Genomic DNA, 21,393 nt, shown 5'->3' on the forward strand with positions numbered 1-21,393 from the left:
CGGCTAAAGACTGGGTTGTAGAAACAAAGGTTGTGTTTGAACTAAAGTGTCTCTCTCTGTCGAAACGTCTGGTTTCACAGCGCCTCAGAATGGAACTTGAATAAAAGCCTATGGCAAGACCAGAGCAAACAACCGCTTGTTTTTAACTGGCTGATCTGTCACTCCATCAACACCTTACAACCTCCCCCATACATTGTGGATTTCAGCACGCAAGCAGCACAAGTGATTTAAACAAGGAAGTGAGTTTGGAAAATCTGAAAGTACACATTTTGTAGGCCACAATTCAGAATAAATTAGGCTTCCCAAAAATAATATGGTCAATGTGATAGAACACTTATTTTGATTGGCGGTTTTCAATTTTTTCTAAGACCCATCTTATACAACGGTAGCAGGTGAAACAGCTTCATACTAATGAGATCACAAACCAGCACAGGTGTAACACATACTGACTAAAGAGGTGACACCAATCGGTGCGCCCCACGTGCTAACGTGATAACGTCCAACCTCAAAATATACAGCATGAGTCAAATGTTTGGACACATACTCATTCAAGGGTTTTTCTTTTAACTATTTTCTACATTGTAGAATAATAGTGAAGATATCAACACTATGAAATAACACATATAGAATCATGTAGGAACAAAAAAAGTGTTGAACCAAAAAATATTTTATATTTGAGATTCTTCAAAGTAACCACCCTTTTTCTTGATGACAGCTTTGCATACATTTGTCATTTTCTCAACCAGCTTCATGAGGTAGTCACCTGAAATGCATTTCAATTAACAGGTGTGCCTTGTTAAGTTAATTTGTGGAATTTCTTTCCTTCTTAAATCATTTGAGCCAATCAGTTGTGCTGTGACAAGGTAGGGGTGGTATACTGTACAGAAGATTGTCCCGGATCCCCCCGGCCTTGTCACCGGCCTTGTAGGCTGCACTGAACTGTGTCATTACGCACACCTGGTTCCAATTTCTCACTGATTGTGTTTGTATAAATGTGCCCTATGTTTCCCCATTGGGCTGTCGATTATTGTTCCCATGTCCGTTGGTTGTGTGAGTACCTATGCGTTGTCTCAGCCTGTGCTGCGRGTTTTGTGCATTGTGTATTCCGGGTCTTGTCCCGTGTCATTCTACGAGGTTAACACTCACTCTTTTGTTTGAGTACATCCCAGTGTTTTGTATCCGTGTTTGTTTTGGGTGTATTAAAAAGCCAGATATATTCCTGTGCCTGTCTCCAAATCCTTTATACCAGCGTGACAAAGATAGCCCTGTTTGGTAAAAGACCAAGTCCATACAATGGCAAGAACAGCTCAAATAAGCAGTGGTGTAAAGTAAAAATACTTTAAAGTACTATGTAAGTAGTTTTTTGGGGTATCTGTAGTTTACTATTGATACATTTGACTACTTTTACTCCACTACATWKCTAAAGAAAATAATGTACSTTTTACTCCTTACATTTTCCCTGACACCCAAAGGTACTCGTTACATTTCGACTGCTTAGCAGGACAGAAATTACCTAATCCACGCACTTATCAACAGAACACTAGACTCACTAAACACAAATGCTTCATTTGTAAATTATGTCTGAGTGTTGAACTGTGCCCCTGGCCCTCCGCAAATGTAAAAAAAATAATGATTATAAATATATTTGTCATCTTGTTTGCTTAATAAAATKAATTATTTATGCTTTTACTTTTGATACTTAAGTACAAACCTAAGACTTTTACTCAAGTAGTATTTTACCGGGTGATTAACTTTTACTTGAGTCAGTGTCTTTTTAAAGGCATCTTTACTTGAAAAGTGGGTACTTTTTCCACCACTGCAAATGAGCAAAYGGAAACGACAGTCAATAATTTCTTCAAGACATGGTCAGTCAATACGGAAATGTTGAAGAACTTTGAAAGTTTCTTCAAGTGCAGTCACAAAAACCATCAAGTGCTATGATGAAACTGGCTCTCATGAGGACCGCCACAGGAAAGGAAGACCCAGAGTGCAGAATACCTGATGAATTTACGAACGTTCAACATGGCCGTGTCAGTAAGCTTTGGCAAAAAAGGTGTTAGTCCCCAACGCTCTGGATCCTTAACACTGGGGCCCCTCAGGGATGTGTACTTAGTCTCCTCCTGAACTCCCTGTTCACCTACGACTGCGTGGCCAAACACAACTCCAACATCAAGTTTGCTGACGACACAAGTGGTAGGCCTGATCACCGACAACGATGAGACAACCTGTAGGGAGAAGGGCAGAGAACTGGCAGTGTGGTGCCAGGACAACAACCAATCCCTCAATGTGAGCAGGTTGAGCGTTTCAAGTTCCTTGGTGTCCACATCACCAACAAACTATCATGGTCCAAACACACCAAGACAGTCATGAAGAGGGCACAACAACACCTTTTCCCCCTCAGGAGACTGAAAAGATTTGGCATGGGTCCCCAGATRCTCAAGTTCTACAGCTGCACCATCGAGGGCATCCTGACCGGTTGCATCACCGTCTGGTATGGCAACTGCTCGGCATCTGACCGGAAGGCACTTCAGAGGGTAGTGTGTATGGCCCAGTACATCACTGGGGCCAAGCTTCCTGCCATCCAGGACCTATATAATAGGCGGTGTCAGAGGAAAMCCCACAAAGTTCTCCCTGCTACCGCACGGCAAGCGGTACCGGAYCGCCAAGTCTAGGACCAAAAGGCTCCTCAACAGCTTCTTCCCTCAAGCKATAAGACTGCTGAACAATTAATAAAATCGCCACCGGACTATTTACATTGACCTCCCCTCCCTTTTGTACACTGCTGCTACTCGCTGTTTATTATCTATGCATAGTCACTTCACCCCTACCTACATGTACAAATTACCTCAACTAACCGGTACCCCCTGTATATAGCCTCGTTATTCTTGTTACTTTTAATTATAATGTTTTACTTTAGTCTATTTGGTAAATATTTTCTCAACTGCACTGTTGGTTAAGGGCTTGTAAGTAAGCATTTCACGGTAAGCATGACAAATAAAATTTGATTTGGATAACATGAAAACAGCCTAACCAGCTCTGCTAGGGAGAGTGAAATGGTCAGAGTTTGGATGGTTGCTAAGATGGTTGCTAAGCTTAAGATGATTCTCATGGCATTGTACACAGTCAGTGTGAACCAGAGTGACTTGACAACAACAGGCCAAGCAAGCTGTACATAAACGGAAACGACACAGGATGTCTTATTTAATGAAAGGGGTTGCAGTCTGCCATGAAGCATTTATCCATGTATACGGAGTAAGAGTCTTGCTACAGTTTCAGATATTATACGTTTCTAATTTTGTCATTAKGTTGTTTTCATTGCAAGTTCAAGCTTACTGTTAGCTAGCTAACTGACGCTAGAAGGCAGGCTCGCTAGCTAACATTACATTTATGATCTGTGTTTAGTAATGTTCTCAGAATGCCATTTCGCATTGCTAGTTATAACCTAATGTTAGCTAGCTAGCTAATCACCATCAGACACAACTGGCTATCTATTGTATAATAATGCCAAAATATTTGTATCTGGAATTTGTCTTTCAGCATCAGTAGAACACACCTGACTCTCCTCCACCAGTCATACAAGGAAAATGGTCTCATGCCTCCCATCAAAKAGAGAGCTGGCCCAAGCAACCACAGGTTACACCTAAAGCATGAGGACTTGCAGTGAGTGGTGAACTTCAACAACTACGCAGAGGATAATGCAATAYTATTACCAGAACGCCACCCAGGACACAAACACTTTGGTGGAAAGCTGCTGCCATCCCATGTGACAAAAGGAGCAGTGTGGCGTCTACAAGGAATCGATGACAACACTTGGTATGTAAAGCATAAAACACACATTTTGATTATTTAATTGACCTCCAACATGATTGGCACTACTTTAATTGATTTCACATTATTTCTGTATTTTCAAGAGGTACGTGTATTCAGGCTGTGTGTCATTTTAACTTCTAGTTTCCAAGATTATGTTTCTGTATGCAGTGCTGCTGCTCTGCACATGTGTAGGTAAGTGAAACTTACCTGATAATGATGCATTAAAACACAATATTATATTTTAAGTTACATTTTCTTTTCATTAACCTATCTTACTGTTATTTTGTTGTTTGCAGGTACACTATCCTTCTGACCCTATGCAGCCAGGTCCCATCTACTTTTTAACTCCTCGCAACTACAGTTTGCCAAAACAAGAACACCTATGTGCTTTGGTATTGTGCCTGGCAGACCATGCACCATCTCCACCACAGTCTGGACCTTCACTTCCTGATCATAGGCCACATCAAGTTTTCCCCCGACTGGTGCTTCGGCCTCATCAAGCAGCGCTACAGAAAGACCAGAGTGAACACTTTGTCTGAGATTGCTGGTGTTGTGAAGGACAGCACTGTGACAGGGGTCAACATCCCACAGCTGGTTGGACTGGAGGATGGTACGGTGCTGGTGGAAAAAGSTATGGCTGGCAATAACACCTGACTCCGTACTTCAGGCGGCTGCCACAGTTCAAGCAGTACCAGCAGTGAATATAATTTTCATTGCATTGTATGAGGTTATTCTTCTTATCTAAACTTGGGAGGTGAATTGATGTTGTGCAGGGTTGTAACCTCTTCAATTGTTTTGGTTATTTCCTGTTTTACAGCTTCGATGCTCTGAAGCCTGGTGTTGTTGCCAAGGAGCGTTTGGACTCAGTCGGGACCAGGGTTCAGCTGCTGTGGAGCGCTGACATCCTTCCTCCCATAGATGGTCTGCCTGTACAATCACCACCTGGACTGGACACAGCTAGACAAACATATGTTTTTGAGAAGATCAGGGAGTTTTGCAACGAAGAGGCTATGGACATCACATGCCCTGCACCAAAGTCAAGGGCAGGACAGAAACAGGCTCTCCGAATATAGATTCCCTTGTTCATGCGTTGTTCGGACAGACCAGTCACTCAAAAGCACTTGAGGAGCAGCGGCCATTTTTCGGGATGTTTCAATCCACCTTTCGTTGAAAGGTGGTACAAGCCGGCTGTTCCGACCAAGATCAAATGCCGTTGAGGGTGCAGGATGGTCTGATTTGATTCGGAGTCAAGATCTATCTCACTTTGTCACGCTTCGGGCACCATCTCTTTCAGTGGAATGGCATGCGCACATTCTTCTTGTTCTAGTCTGGCTACAGGTTTGCTTTACCTTTCCCTGTGCTCGAGCTCCAATTTCTGTTGTTCCCATTTTCCCTTTAGTTTTACCTCTCTCAGTTGCACGTCTACGGGGTGTACTCTACCACCCGTAGGACCCTTTTCATCATCCACCAAAGCCTTCGAATCAGCATGTGCATCTGTGATGTCATAATGCTTTGCAACGATGAGCAGATTTGGCTTCATACATTTATCTAGCATCTCCCATGTAGGGTTTTCCACAAATGCACAAACTTAAAGTCCCTGGCTTTTTTTTTATTAGCCTGTGTTTATGCAACTTTCAAATTGACAACCAATCTTAACCCATCAGGTGGATGTCAGTGACAGAAACTCTACCACAAAAGTGTATTTTGAACACTCAAATATCTCTGCACAGCAGAGCTGTGACTAGAGCAACTACCATACTCATAGGAAACAAATCCTGGACGAGCCCCCATATGCAGTAGCAATGGAGCKTGGGAAAATGGTTACAAACACTAACAACGACACAAAGCTTATGTTGGGCAGATTTTGATATGTATAAACCAGGTAATGAAGACTTTTTAGGAGTACGTTTGGGCACCAATACCAGAGACCGTCAATTGCAATTAATTCATTATAATGATATTATTATCAGCTACAGTAGGCTAGGTTATGATCATAAGGCTAAAATTACCATATTGGATCTCGATATCTCGTCATATATGGAGGGTTTGATTTTTACTCAGTGGTGGTAACATGAGCCACCTAAGTGCACAGAGGTTACAGGGGGGTGGGATGTGTGTATAGTCTCACTGCGCCCTCTCAAGGGCAGTGTGACAAGAGGACCGAGGGGAAAACAGAACTGAAGGAACAAAAAAGCAGAGAAAACCTAAAATAAAAGTTATAGAAAAACAAAACCACATAGAAAACTTACGACGAGTGCACGCTGCAGTTGTAGAATACAAAGTCCACGCCGGCYAACATCTTGCCCGTCTCCTTGGACTTGAGGTAGAGCTTCACCATGCACTTGTCTCCTACGGAGACACACGCATCGCTTAGCAACTTATGTCATGCATTGGAGACTATGGAGAGAATAAGTCAGGTAGAAATATCTCCTAGAGTCACAGGGAACATTAAATCACATTAGAGCTGATAACAATACATAATGGTGGATATAAAATCTGCTTTAGGTATTCTCAAGTTTAAACATGTCACTTCTGGGAATCTAAATATATATGGCTCCTTCATCTCCAAGCTTTGAAGATACATCACAGGCAACAGTGCTGTCATTGTGGCGTGATTGCTTTAGAACTGTTAAAGATGCAAAACACATGGTAATGGACCTGCATCTGAACTCTCTTAAACATATCACATTGGAGACGATACATATATAATCTTGATGCTTGGGGAATAACATTGGTAGTGACAGAGAAACTCAAAGTATATTTGAGTTATGTAAAAAAAGCCGTGCAATTCTGGTCAAGGCAAAGCTATTGTGAAGACGAGGAGGGAGACTGTAGGACTATAAGGACAGGCTGGAATGGAATGATTGGAATGGTATCAAACACATTAAGGCTGTTCCGTTTATTTAATTCCAGCCACTACCCCATTAACCAGCCTCCACTGACTGAGATGAGCCCACAGGCGTATGATGTCATCATTGGCATAACAGCCTTTTTCTATTTTCATGGGGGGGATATCATGACACCACCAGTGTGCACCAGAGGCGGCGTGGTCCGGGCGGCGTTCTCACCTTTATTTCGGGTAATGGGGATGACGTTATGGGCCGAGGGGGACAGGCAGTAGATGCGGCTCCCCTGGATGTGCCCATCCGTCTCCACGTAACCCTCGAAGGAGCAGTTGACTCCCGCAGAGAGGTCAGGGACGTTACGCGCCTCCAGCACGAGCTGGGGACAAATCAATGGAACACAGGGAATATATTATTAAGACAGATAATGTGGAGACATGAAATACTTGTCATAATGTCAAGGGTTTAATGGAAGGACATGTAATAAACACTATATATACAAAAGTATGTGGACAACCCTAGTGGATTCTGCTATTTCAGCCACACCCATTACTGACAGGTGTATAAAATTGAGCACACATCCATGCAATCTCCATAAGATACATTGGCAGTAGAATGGCCTTACCGAAGAACTCTGTGACTTTCAACGTGGCACCATAATAAAATGCCACCATTCCAACAAGTCAGTTCGTCAAATGTCTGCCTTGCTAGAGCTGCTCCGGTCAACTACGTGGTGTTACTGTGACGTGGAAACGTCTAGGAGCAACAACGGCTCAGCCGCAAACTGGCATAGTAATAGGCCACACAAGCTCACAGAACGGGACTGCCAAGTGCTGAAGCACGTAGCGCGTAAAAATCGRCTGTCCTCGGTTGCAACACTCACTACCGAGTTCCAAATTGACTGGAAGCAACGTCAGCACAAAAACTGTTAGGTCGGGAGCTCGATGAAATGGGTTTCCATGGCCGAGCAGCCTCACACAAGCCAAAGATCACCATGCGCAGTGCCAAACATCGGCTGGAGTGGTGTAAAGCTTGCCACTATTGGACTCTGGAGCAGTGGAAACGCGTTCTCTGGAGTGATGAATCACGCTTCACCATCTGGCATTCCGATGGACGAATCTTGGTTTGGTGGAGGAGGATTAATGATCTGGGGATGTTTTTCATGGTTCGGGCTAGGCCCCTTAGTTCCCTTACGTTATGACATTCTAGACGATTTTGTGCTTCCAACTTTGTGGCAACAGTTTGGGGAAGGCCCTTTCTTTTTTTGCATGACAATGCCCCAGTGAACAAAACGATGTCCATACAGAAATGGTTTGTCGAGATCGATGTTCACATACTTTTGGTCATGTAGTGTAAATCATATAACGCAGAGGATTAATGTTAAGACCTGCTGACCTAAATATTCAAATATTTGTCAAAATTGCTTAAGATCAGTAAATTTGGTTGGGAATCCTTGTTGGACAGCAGTATTCCAACCTTGTCTCTGAGTCAGGACTGAAACTGGACCACTCAGGAACACTCAACACCTCTTGGAAAGCCATTCTGGTGTTTCTTTGGGAGAAAAATCTGTGTAGATGTCCCGTTGTCGCAGGATTGGAGTTTTCAGAAAACTGAGGTGGGCTTTGCTCCTTTCATATTTATTTTGATCCTGACAAACTCCACAGTCCCTGCCGGTGACAAGTATATCTATAACATGATGCTGCCGTCACAATACCTGAAAATACAAGTGACAGGCTAGTGTGGATATTTGGAAAGTAGTCCTGGAATACATTTACCGCTAATGTGAGGACCGGGGACTTTGTGGCAAGGTTAGTGTGAAGAACATGTTAATGTCTTTAATGACACAAGCACGTAGTTAGCTACTTATTGGCATATCACACAGTTACTGGTGTGTATTTACATAAACACACATTTATATACAGGTACTGTATCAGTACACACATACAGAGTCAGACTCTCTTTCACACACACCTGGACTTGGGACATGGTGACAGAGATGTTCTTGGGGTGAACACTGAGCTCCACACACTGACGCTGGTCTGAGGCAAACCGCTGGGGTTCATCTGCTCTCTCACATCTGTCCTTACGGGAACACCTAGAGAAGAGAAGGACAGAATCAACACACACACACACATATATATATATATATATACATATATACACACACACATATATATATATTTATACACACAAACACACACCCCGAATGTATTTGGTGCATGAACATAGTGATAACAATGATCAGCAGGTAGCCTAGTGGTTAAGGTAGGGTAGCCTAGCGGTTAAGGTAACCTAGCGGTTAAGGTAGCCTAGTGTTTAAGGTAGCCTAGCGGTTACGGTAGCCTAGCGGTAGCCTAGCAGTTAAGGTAACCTAGAGGTTAAGGTAGCCTAGTGGTTAAGGTAGCCTAGCGGTTAAGGTAGACTAGCGGTAGCCTAGCGGTTAAGGTAGCTTAGCGGTTATGGTAGCCTAGCGGTTATGGTAGCCTAGCAGTTATGGTAACCTAGTGGTTAAGGTAGTGTCATGACGTTGCCCTCTTTGGGTACAGCGAGCACCATCCCCCTCTCTCTGTCTCCTACAACCAGTCTGCTGCTGTCAGAGAGGTCGTAAATTCCTGGAGGAGATWKTCTCRRRKTYMKCWSWGMKRAMYYYGAGAMWGAGTTTTCATAGAGAGAACAAAGGAATTTATTCCACCTCACAGAACTTGAGGTCCTAACAACATTTATGTTCTGGAGAAGGTATAAAAGATCGGTGAAGTATCCATCTACGAACTGGTCCGTTTGGTACAATTTTGTGAAACTCATGGGAGACAATACGGCCACATTACCATAACGCTGTTTATATAATAGCCTCAGATATGAGGCTTACATCTAATTGTTGTATAAGATGAATGAGTGAGGATGATACTGTTTGTGAAATTGTGTAATGTGATTTTGGACTGTTTAATGAAGGAAACTCCAATTCCCTTTGGAGTTTAACTAAATCAGAGGACCGCCCATGAGCACAGTTATGGTGTGACGTCCTGGGACAGGCTCTTTTCTGCTCTTCCGAATAAAACCCCCACCCGGGTTTTCTATCACCAGATCAGCTTACCTCGATAACGAGGGGGCCAAGGTTTGAGACCAGACTGCTGAACTTTTAACCATCCCACGTGGTTAAACTCTTAGACTATCGATACCGACAGAATAAGAACAAGTCTTTGATATTATTTACAAGTCTGCAGCTAGGAATTCTATAACGACATGAATGAATGTCACTCTGAACTATCCATTCTAACCACGACAGAGAGAGAGAGCGGACAAACTCTCCAACAGAAACAAACTTTTCAACAGAGATCCCGACGACACACAGTGTAAATATATATATTGATTGCAATTGTTCCCGAATGAGTGAGCGTTCATGTGCAAAGAATTAGCATTTCAATTGTTATAATTATCAACTCTGTAGTGACTTCTCAGCTGACCCCCACTCCCCTTTTGTCTAACAAGCCGCCATGCCGGTTTAGCCCACTAGGGCACATCCGCTATCATTTCTTTGTAACCATCTACGTTGTTTGTTTGTGTTATGCATTTCTGTGAATTACTTAGTTAGTAAATCAATTATTTTAAGACAATTGATGCATGGATGACTCATAGTGAAGACTGGGTTCGTGCAGATAACCAACAATTTACGACGTTTGGAATGAGACTAACGTGAGGTAAATAATAATTAATTAATTTGAAGACTAATTGAGCAGATATTGAAATATCTGAAAGTTATAATCTGAATATTTTCCTTGGTGCCCCGACTTCCTAGTTAATTACAGTTACATGATTAATCAGTTTAATCGCATAATAATAATTACAGAGAATTTTTGATAAAGATTAATCTTCAGTTTAATGATGCCAAAGACACCCCAGTAGCCRAGCGGTTAAGGTAACCTAGTGGTTAAGGTAACCTAGTGGTTAAGAGTGTTGGGCCAGTAACCGAAAGGTCGCTGGTTCGAAAACCCGAACCAACTAGGTGAAAAATATGTTGACGTGCCCTTGAGCAAGGGACTTAACCCTCATTGCTCCTGTAAGTCGCTCTGAATAAGAGTGTATGCTAAATTACTCAAATGTAAATGTGAAAATGATATACCATATGCCTAAAAAACACAGGCACACAAACGTTTCTCAATAAGGTCAGAAACATCCTCCATATGATCAGCCATCTTCTGGAGCCATCTCCAGAAAAAAAACAATGTTCCAATTTGCACTACCAGCTATCATACCACCTCTTCATAACAAAACAAAGTCTCTGAACTGACACTGTGTGCCTCAGCCTCAGCGTTGCACAATAAAAGGAGAGGAAAATGCAAATTGCCTTATCTTAGCCTTGGTATACCAACCTTCCTACTCAGCAGAATACTGTCTCTCAACCTCTCACGCACACAAACGTGTACGCACACACATGTACGCACACACACACACACAAAGAGAGAAGTCATGGTGATATTGCTTGTGGACTGCATTACTCCCTAAAGAGAGAAACCTGGAGAGTAGAACAGGCCTTCTCCCTGACCCCGTCTTGACCCTGGAGAGTTGAACAGATTGCATACAGCATTGTGCATATTATGAGCATGCCTGTGTGTGTGTGTGTGTGTGTGTGTGTGTGTGTGTGTGTGTGTGTGTGTGTGTGTGTGTGTGTGTGTGTGTGTGTGTGTGTGTGTGTGTGTGTGTGTGTGTGTGTGTGTGTGTGTGTGTGTGTGTGTGTGTGTGTGTGTGTGTGTGTGTGTGTGTGTGTGTGTGTGTGTGTGTGTGTGTGCCTCAGTTAATATCACTATAGCTTTTCTTGGATTGCTCTCCTACTGCACGGCTGACGAACGAGACAAATATGACTCTAATAAGCTACTGCAGAACAAAATTCCACATGACAAAAACGTCTTAAATACCTGTCATTCTGAGTGGTGGGGGGAGTAAAAATAGATTGAGGGACGCTATCCAACGGGAAATGAGCAGAATAAACTTAGCGCTCCGTTTTGGTGAGGAGGAAGGTCAAAAGCTCTGTGACTGGAGGTCAGTAACATCTCCAGTCTATCTTGATTGCGTTTCCGTCGCCTTGCCTGCCTCGTCCGCGTCCTCAATTAAAATGAGAATCCCCCCCCCCCTCATGCAAACACACATACGCGTGCACGTGAAAACACACACACCTGCCGGTCAGATGAAGTGGCATGTTGCACAGGTGGAAGTTTTAATTAACAGAGCGAAAAGCAAGAACTGGCTTTTTGCCAATGCTGGAGATACACAGACCCTCTCACCTCCCCATACACACACCCCCTCTCACCTCCCCACACACACATCCCATCTCACCTCCCCATACACACCCCGTCTCACTGCCCCATACACACCTCGTCTCACTACCCCATACACACCCCGTCTCACTGCCTCATACACACACACCCTCGAGTCATGTTAGCCAGCAGGAGAGAGAACCACACTGTGTCACCAAGTGTATCTTATATAGCATCGTGTCTGGTAAGAAGTCACACTGCGCACACACACACGTCTGGTGAGAAGTCACACATTGACTATGCCTACTGTACAGTGCCTAACACACTGACTAGCAAGCTAACACACTCTCTGCTGTAGCGCAACACACTGAGAGGTAAAATAACACCTACATATGTGGGGTGTCAACAAGGACACCTGGCATGCTCTGCACTGCCATCTGCTACTAGTAAGTTTATTCATGAATCTTAAGATCTTCTAAAAGATACAAGGCAGTATCAACATTGATTTTCATGTGATGGCAAATAGCTAAGGCTTTCAATTCAGAGGATAGCTTCAGAGTCCAAATGCTCACCAGTAGCCTCCTTTCCTCATCATTGTTGCTCACAAAACCTCTCATCCGTGAGAGCGTGACATGTTAAAGTAAATGGGACCTACCTAAAGATGTGTTTTGCACTTTATCCAATTCACATCAGAGCAGATAAAAGAAAGGAGACAGGGGCTCTGTTAGACTATCAGGACGCAGTGCATCATGTACCCAGAGTAGCTGTATACGAATGACAGTATAGCATGTACCCAGAGTAGCTGTATATGAATGACAGTATAGCATGTACCCAGAGTAGCTGTATATGAAATGACAGTATAGCAATGTACCCAGAGTAGTGTATACTGAATGACAGTATAGCATGTACCAGAGTAGCTGTATATGAATGACAGTATAGCATGTACCAGAGTAGCTGTATATGAATGACAGTATAGCATGATACACAGTAATGTATAGAATGACAGTATAGCATGTACCAAGAGTAGCTGTATATGAATGACAGTATAGCATGTACCCCAGAGTAGCTGTATATGAATGACAGTATAGCATGTACCCAGAGTAGCTGTATATGAATGACAGTATAAGCATGTACCCAGAGTAGCTGTATATGAATGACTATATAGCATGTACCAGAGTAGCTGTATATGAATGACAGTATAGCATGTACCCAGAGTAGCTGTATATGAATGACAGTATAGCATGTACCCAGAGTAGCTGTATATGAATGACAGTATAGCATGTACCCAGAGTAGCTGTATATGAATGACAGTATAGCATGTACCACGAGTAGCTGTATATGAATGACCGTATAGCATTGTACCCAGAGTAGCTGTATAGAATGACAGTATAGCATGTACCCAGAGTAGCTGTATATTGAATGACAGTATAGCATGTACCCAGAGTAGCTGTATACGAATGACAGTATAGCATGTACCCAGAGTAGCTGTATATGAATGACAGTATATGTACCCAGAGTAGCTGTATATGAATGACAGTAAAGCATGTACCCAGAGTAGGCTGTATGAATGACAGTATAGCATGTACCCAGAGTAGCTGTATATGAATGACAGTATAGCATGTACCCAGAGTAGCTGTATATGAATGACAGTATAGCATGTACCAGAGTAGCTGTATATGAATGACAGTAAGCAGTTACCAGAGTAGCTGTATATGAATGAACAGTATAGCATTACCCAGAGTAGCTGTATATGAATGACAGTATAGCATGTACCCAGAGTAGCTGTAATATTGAATGACAGTATAGCAGTTACCAGAGTAGCTGTATATGAATGACAGTATAGCATGTACCCAGAGTAGCTGTATATGAATGACAGTATAGCATGTACCCAGAGTAGCTGTATATATGAATGACAGTATAGCATGTACCCAGTAGCAGCTGTATACGAATGACAGTATAGCATGTACCCAGAGTAGCTGTATATGAAGGACAGTATAGCATGTACCCAGAGTAGCTGTATATGAATGACAGTATAGCATGTACCCAGAGTAGCTGTATATGAATGAAGTATAGCATGTACCCAGAGTAGCTGTATTGAATGACAGTATAGCATGTACCCAGAGTAGCTGTATACGAATGACAGTATAGCATGTACCACAGAGTAGCTGTATATGAATGACAGTATAGCATGTACCCAGAGTAGCTGTATATGAATGACAGTATAGCGCTGTACCCAGAGTACTGTATATGAAATGACAGTATCAGCATGTACCCAGAGTAGCTGTATATGAATGACAGTATAGCAATGTACCCAGAGTAGCTGTACTATGATGGAGGAAAATTTGTGCCGGAGAGAATGGCTGACGTTTTACATGCTCCTAACCAACTGTGCTAATTTGTTCGTTTTTTTGTGTTGTTTGTCACTTATTTTGTACATAATGTTACTGCTACTGTCTCTTATGACCGAAATTAACTTCTGGACATCACGAACAGCGATTACTCACTTCAAACTGGAAGAAGCTTTTTACTTAACGAGTCCGATGTGAAGGATATACTGCTTCCGGGTACAGGCCCAAAACCCGTCATTTGCGTGAAGAAAAGACGGAGAAAAAGTGCGGGGGTGCCGTCTGCCGTCTGAGAATTCATAGGCGAGCGAGTAAACTCCCATTGCCATCCGTTCTATTGGCCAACGTGCAATCGTTGGAAAACAAAATGATGACCTAAGATCAAGATTATCCTGCCAATGGGACATTAACTGTATTATCTTATGTTTCACCGAGTCGTGGCTGAACGATGACACGGTAATATAGAGCTGGCGGTTTTCCATGCACCGGCAGAACAGAGAAGCTACGTCTGGTAAGACGAAAGTAGGAATGTGTCTGTTTGTCAATAATAGCTGGTACGTAATGTCTAATATTAAAGAATTCTCAAGGTATTGCTCGCCTGAGGTAGAGTACCTTATGATAACGCTGTAGACCACACTATCTACCAAAGAGTTCTCATCTATATTATTCGTAGCAGTCTATTTAACCACCACAAACCGATGCTGGCACTAAGACCGCACTACAACCAACTCTATAAGTAAATAAGCACAAGAAATGCTCATCCAGAAGCGGCGCTGCTAGTAGCCTGGGATTTTATTGCAGCAAACATAATTACTACCAGCATGTCACGTGCATCCAGAGGAGAAAAAAAAACTTTAGACCACCTTTACTCCACACACAGACATACAGTGGGGCAAAAAAGTATTTAGTCAGCACAAATTGTGCAAGTTCTCCCACTTAAAAGATGAGAGAGGCCTGTAATTTTCATCATAGGTACACTTCAACTATGACAGACAAAATGAGGAAAAAAATCCAGAAAATCACATTGTAGGATTTTTTATGAATTTATTTGCAAATTTTGGTGGAAAATAAGTATTTGGTCACCTACAAACAAGCAAGATTTCTGCGCTCTCACAGACCTGTAACTTCTTCTTTAAGAGGCTCCTCTGTCCTCCACTCGTTACCTGTATTAATGGCACTGTTTGAACTGTTATCAGTATAAAAGACACCTGTCCACAACCTCAAACAGTCACACTCCAAACTCCACTATGGCCAAGACCAAAGAGCTGTCAAAAGACACCAGAAACAAAATGTAGACCTGCACCAGGCTGGGAAGACTGAATCTGCAATAGGTAAGCAGCTTGGTTTGAAGAAAATACTGTGGGAGCAATTATTAGGAAATGGAGACATACAAGACCACTGATAATCTCCCTCGATCTGGGGCTCCAGGCAAGATCTCACCCCGTGGGGTCAAAATGATCACAAGAACGGTGAGCAAAAACCCAGAACCACACGGGGGACCTAGTGAATGACCTGCAGAGAGCTGGGACCAAAGTAACAAAGCCTACCATCAGTAAACACACTAGCGCGCCAGGGACTCAAATTCTGCAGTGCCAGACGTGTCCCCTGCTTAAGCCAGTACATGTCCAGGCCCATCTGAAGTTTGCTAGAGAGCATTTGGATGATCCAGAAGAAGATTGGAGAATGTCATATGGTCAGATGAAACCAAAATATAACTTTTTGGTATAAACTCAACTCGTCGTGTTTTGGAGGACAAAGAATGCTGAGTTGCATCCAAGAACACCATACCTACTTGAAGCATGGGGGTGGAAACATCATGCTTTGGGGATGTTTTTCTGCAAAGGACCAGGACGACTGATCCGTGTAAAGGAAAGAATGAATGCGGCCATGTATCGTGAGATTTTGAGTGAAAACCTCCTTCCATCAGCAAGGGACTTGAAGATGAAACGTGGCTGGGTCTTTCAGCATGACAATGATCCCAAACACACCACGCCGGCAACGAAGGAGTGGTTCGTAAGAGCATCCAAGGTCCTGGAGTGGCCTAGCCAGTCTCCAGATCTCAACCCCATAGAAAATCTTTGGAGGGAGTTGAAAGTCTGTGTTGCCCAGCAACAGCCCCAAAACATCACTACAGAGGAGATCTGCATGGAGAAATGGGCCAAAATACCAGCAACAGTGTGTGAAAACCTTGTGAAGACTTACAGAAAACGTTTGACCTCTGTCATTGCCAACAAAGGGTATATAACAAAGGATTGAGATAAACTTTTGTTATTGACCAAATACTTATTTTCCACCATAATTTGCAAATAAATTCATAAAAAATCCTACAATGTGATTTTCTGGATTTTTTTTCTCATTTTGTCTGTCATAGTTGAAGTGTACCAATGATGAAAATTACAGGCCTCTCTCATCTTTTTAAGTGGGAGAACTTGCACAATTGGTGGCTGACTAAATACTTTTTGCCCCACTGTATATGCATATTATTATTAGTATTGTATAGAAAACACTCTGCAGTTTCTAAAACTGTTTGAACTATGTCTGTGAGTATAACAGAACTCATATGGCAGGAAAAACCTGAGAAAAAATCCAAAGAGGAAGTGAAAATTCTGAGGCTGGTCGATGTTAAACTCATCGTCTATTCAATTCCCTGTAATATATGGATCTGTTTGCACTTCCTACACCTTCCACTAGATGTCAACAGTCGGTAGAATGTTGAATGAAGTGTATACTGTGTTGTGGGGCCGGTTGAGAGGGGAATGAGTCAGTGGTCTGGCAGATTGCCAGTTCCTGGTCACGCGCTTTCCTCATGATATCGCCTTGCGTTCCATTTCTTCTACAGACATGAAGGAATGCTCCGGTTGGAACGTTATTGGATATATATGATAACAACATCCTGAAGATTGATTATCTACTTATTTTGACCAGTTTATTCGACTTGTAATATAACTTTTTGAAGTTTTCGTCCGACGTTTGCCTGCATCTTCCACAAGCATTTGGACACGTGTACTACACATGCAAGCAAAAGTAGCTACTTGGACATAAGTAATGGACATTATCGAACAAATCAACGATTTAATGTGGAACTAGGATTCCTGGGAGTGCATTCTGATAAATATCATCAAAGATAAGGGAATATGTATCATGTAATTTCTGGTTTCTGTTGACTCCAACATGGCGGCTAATTTGGCTATTGTTCTGAGCGCCGTCTCAGATTATTGCATGGTTTGCTTTTTCCGTAAAGTTTTTTTGAAATCTGACACAGCGGTTGCATTAAGGAGAGGTATCTCTATAATTCCATGTGTATAACTTGTATTATCATCTACATTTATGATGAGTATTTCTGTTGAAACAATGTGGCTATGCAAAATCACTTGATGGGCGCGTTGAATGTAACCTCAGATTTTTTTATATAAATATGAACTTTATCAAACAAAACATGCATGTATTGTGTAACATGAAGTCCTATGAGTGCATCTGATGAAAGATCATCAAGGTTAGTTGATTATTTTAGCTATATTTCTGCTTTTTGTGACTGCTATCTTTCGCTGGAAAAATGGCTGTGCTTATTGTGGTTTGGTGTGACCTAACATAATCATTTGTAGTGCTTTCGCTGAAAAGCATATTTGAAATCGGACACTTTGGTGGGATTAACAACAAGATTACCTTTAAAATGGTATAAGAAACATGTATGTCTGAGGAATTTTAATTATGAGATTTCTGTTGTTTTGAATTTGGCGCCCTGCACTTTCACTGGCTGTTGTCATATCATCCCGTCACCGGGATTGCAGCCATAAGAAGTTAGGGCTTGTAAGTAAGCATTTCACTGTAAGGTCTACACTTGTATTTGGCGCAAGTGACAAATAAAGTTTTTTTGATTATGAATGACAGTATAGCATGAACAAAGAGTAGCTATATATGAGTGAGAGTGTGTAGACCGAGTGTACAATATTTGTACTTACATGTTGTGGAGGACACACCAGCCACAGTGGGGGTCTTTGGAGCCCAGGCACTGGCCACAGGTGGTGTACTGCTCACAGCTCTCTACTGGTACCCTGCTCACCTACAGAGAGAGAAGTGGGGGGGGGGGGAGATGGATGGAAAGGAGAGAGAGAACGATGTTAGCCTTTCAAATCATATTAAAGCAATGCAGTGCACACAACACAGATATGTATGCACAAATATGGACTGAAAAATAAATTACATTTAACTACATTTCAAAGTGCCAGAGGCTGGAAGTATGTGCTTGTCTGTGTTCTTTCTTTCTACTGTAGCGTGTTGATGAAGCAGCGTGTGTCCTAGAGTGTCGTTCATGTCTAGCGGTGTGTGTGACAGCCACCAACGGTGCGTACACCAGTTTATGGAGCAGGCACGCAATGCACGCTGGGCCGACTGACAGGTGGCAACTGCTTTTGATTGACAGGTGACCTCCAAAACCCAACCGGTGGTGGAGAAGACGGATGGACTCACAGTGTGACGTTGTGTGTGTAACTTCTTCAACGCGATTAGAGAGGTCAAATCGTAGTGATGAGCTACAGATGTTTCCATGTTCCACAGGATGTGTGTAAGTTAACCCTCTACACCAGAATAGGGTGCTTTTGCTTGTGTGTGTTTGTGGTGGGAGTAAAATATCACTCTTATTGACCACAACACACAGTTCAGTGAGGCCTTCTCTCCACCGTTCTTCCCATATGTGTATATATCTGTCTGTCTGTGTGTATGTGTTTGTCTGTGTGTTAATGATAAGGTGGGTAAGTATTATATTTCTACTGCAGGCTACCTTTAAATCACGTGTTGGGAAAGAGATCCCTCTAAAACGGTAAGTAAGACCACTAAACTACTTCCCCTGGGAGCCGTCATTATAGCTAGCAGAGTGAGAGAAACACACAAAGGCATGGAGACCCACCTAGTCTCTCTCTCTCCCCCGCCCTCTCTCACCATGGGTAATCCACACACGACAAGGGAGACAAGCTGGAGGTGAGCGATGTGGAGGCTTACTTTACAAGAAGAGAGGAGGAGGGGTGGAGGAAAGGGAGGAACCTAGGAACGAGGAGAGGGAAAATATTGTAGTGGGACATAAGGCTGATGGGTAAAGAGATGGGCCGGGTCAAGTTTGTGTGTTAGGAGACTGTCCTGGGGTGTGTGTGAACAGCATATATATATACAGTGGGGAGAACAAGTATTGGATACACTCACAATTTTTGCAGGTTTTCCTACTTACAAAGCATGTAGAGGTCTGTAATTTTTATCATAGGTACACTTCAACTGTGAGAGACGGAATCTAAAACAAAAATCCAGAAAATCACATTGTATGATTTTTCAGTAATTAATTTGCATTTTATTGCATGACATAAGTATTTGATCACCTACCAACCAGTAAGAATTCCGGCTCTCACAGACCTGTTAGTTTTTCTTTAAGAAGCCCTCCTGTTCTCCACTCATTACCTGTATTAACTGCACCTGTTTGAACTCGTTACCTGTATAAAAGACACCTATCCACACACTCAATCAAACAGACTCCAACCACTCCACAATGGCCAAGACCAGAGAGCTGTGTAAAGACATCATGGATAAAATTGTAGACCTGCACAAGGCTGGGATGGGCTACAGGACAATAGGCAAGCAACTTGGTGAGAAGGCAACAACTGTTGGTGCAATTATTAGAAAATGGAAGAAGTTAAAGATGACGGTCAATCACCCTCGGTCTGGGGCTCCGTGCAAGATCTCACTACAGACCTCGACATGCTTTGTAAGTAGGAAAACCTGCAAAATCGGCAGTGTATCAATACTTGTTCTCCCCACTGTAATATAGATATATGGTTGAAGTCGGAAGTTTACATACACCTTTGCCAAATACATTTAAACTCAGTTTTTCACAAATCCTGACATTTAATCCTTGTAAAAATCCCTGTTTTAGGTCAGTTTGGATCACCACTTTATTTTAAGAACGTGAAATGTCAGAATAATAGTAGAGAGAATTATTTCTTTCAGCTTTTATTTCTTTCATCACATACCCAGTGGGTCAGAAGTTTACATACACTCAATTAGTATTTGGTAGCATTTCCTTTAAATTGTTTAATTTGGGTCAAACGTTTCGGGTAGCCTTCCACAAGCTTCCCACAATAAGTTGGCCCATTCCTCATGACAGAGCTGGTGTAACTGAGTCAGGTTTGTAAGCCTTCTTACTTTCACACGCTTTTTTAGTTCCAGACCACAGGATTGAGGCCAGGGCTTTGTGATGGCCACTCCAATACCTTGACTTTGTTGTCCTTAAGCTATTTTGCCACTACTTTGGAAGTATGCTTGGGGTCATTGTGCATTTGGAAGACCCATTTGCGACCAAGCTTTAACTTCCTGACTGATGTCTTGAGATGTTGCTTCAATATAGACATAATTTCCCCCCCTCATGATGCCATCTATTTTGTTAAGTGTACCAGTCCCTCCTGCAGCAAAGCACCCCCACAGCATGATGCTGCCACCCCGTGCTTCACGGTTGGGATGGTGTTCTTCGGCTTGCAAGCCTCCCCCTTTATTCCTCCAAACATAACGATGGTCATTATGGCCAAAAGGTTCTATTTTTGTTTCATCAGACCAGAGGACATTTCTCCATTTGCAGTTGCAGACCATAGTCTGGCTTTTTTTATGGTGGTTTCGGAGCAGTGGCTTCTTCCTTGCTGAGCGGCCTTTCAGGTTATGTCGATATAGGACTCATTTTACTGTGGATATAGATGCTTTTGTACCTGTTTCCTCCAGCATCTTCACAATGTCCTTTGCTGTTGTTATGGGATTGATTTGAACTTTTCGCACCTTTTCGCAAGTACGTTCATCTCTAGGAAACAGAATGCGTCTCCTTCCTGAGCGGTATGACGGCTACGTGGTCCCATGGTGTTTATACTTGCATACTATTGTTTGTAAAGGTGAACGTGGTACCTTCAGGCATTTGGAAATTGCTCCCAAGGATGAACAAGAGTTGTGGAGGTCTACAACTTTTTTCTGAGGTCTTGCCTGATTTCTTTTGATTTTCCCATTATGTCAAGCAAAGAAGCACTCAGTTTGAAGGTAGGCCTTGAAATACATCCACACCTCCAATTGACCCAAATTATGTCAATTAGCCTATCAGAAGCTTCTAAAGCCATGACATCATTTTCT

The 21,393-nt window shown here is 42.6% G+C and overlaps 1 protein-coding gene across 1 annotated transcript in view; it reads right to left on the reverse strand.

The window, feature by feature from the left end:
• LOC111970443 (plexin-A1-like) overlaps positions 1 to 21,393 on the reverse strand; it is a 443,296-nt gene that overhangs the window by 207,413 nt on the left and 214,490 nt on the right. The window contains exons 6-9 of the mRNA XM_023997171.3: positions 18,207 to 18,307; positions 8,625 to 8,748; positions 6,879 to 7,032; positions 6,060 to 6,159 (exon numbers count right to left, since the gene is read on the reverse strand). Coding sequence (XP_023852939.1) covers positions 6,060 to 6,159; positions 6,879 to 7,032; positions 8,625 to 8,748; positions 18,207 to 18,307 — 479 coding nt within the window. The remainder of the gene's footprint in view (positions 1 to 6,059; positions 6,160 to 6,878; positions 7,033 to 8,624; positions 8,749 to 18,206; positions 18,308 to 21,393) is intronic.

This window comes from Salvelinus sp. IW2-2015, linkage group LG11 (genome assembly GCF_002910315.2).
Source record: "Salvelinus sp. IW2-2015 linkage group LG11, ASM291031v2, whole genome shotgun sequence".
Lineage (NCBI taxonomy): Eukaryota > Metazoa > Chordata > Actinopteri > Salmoniformes > Salmonidae > Salvelinus > Salvelinus sp. IW2-2015.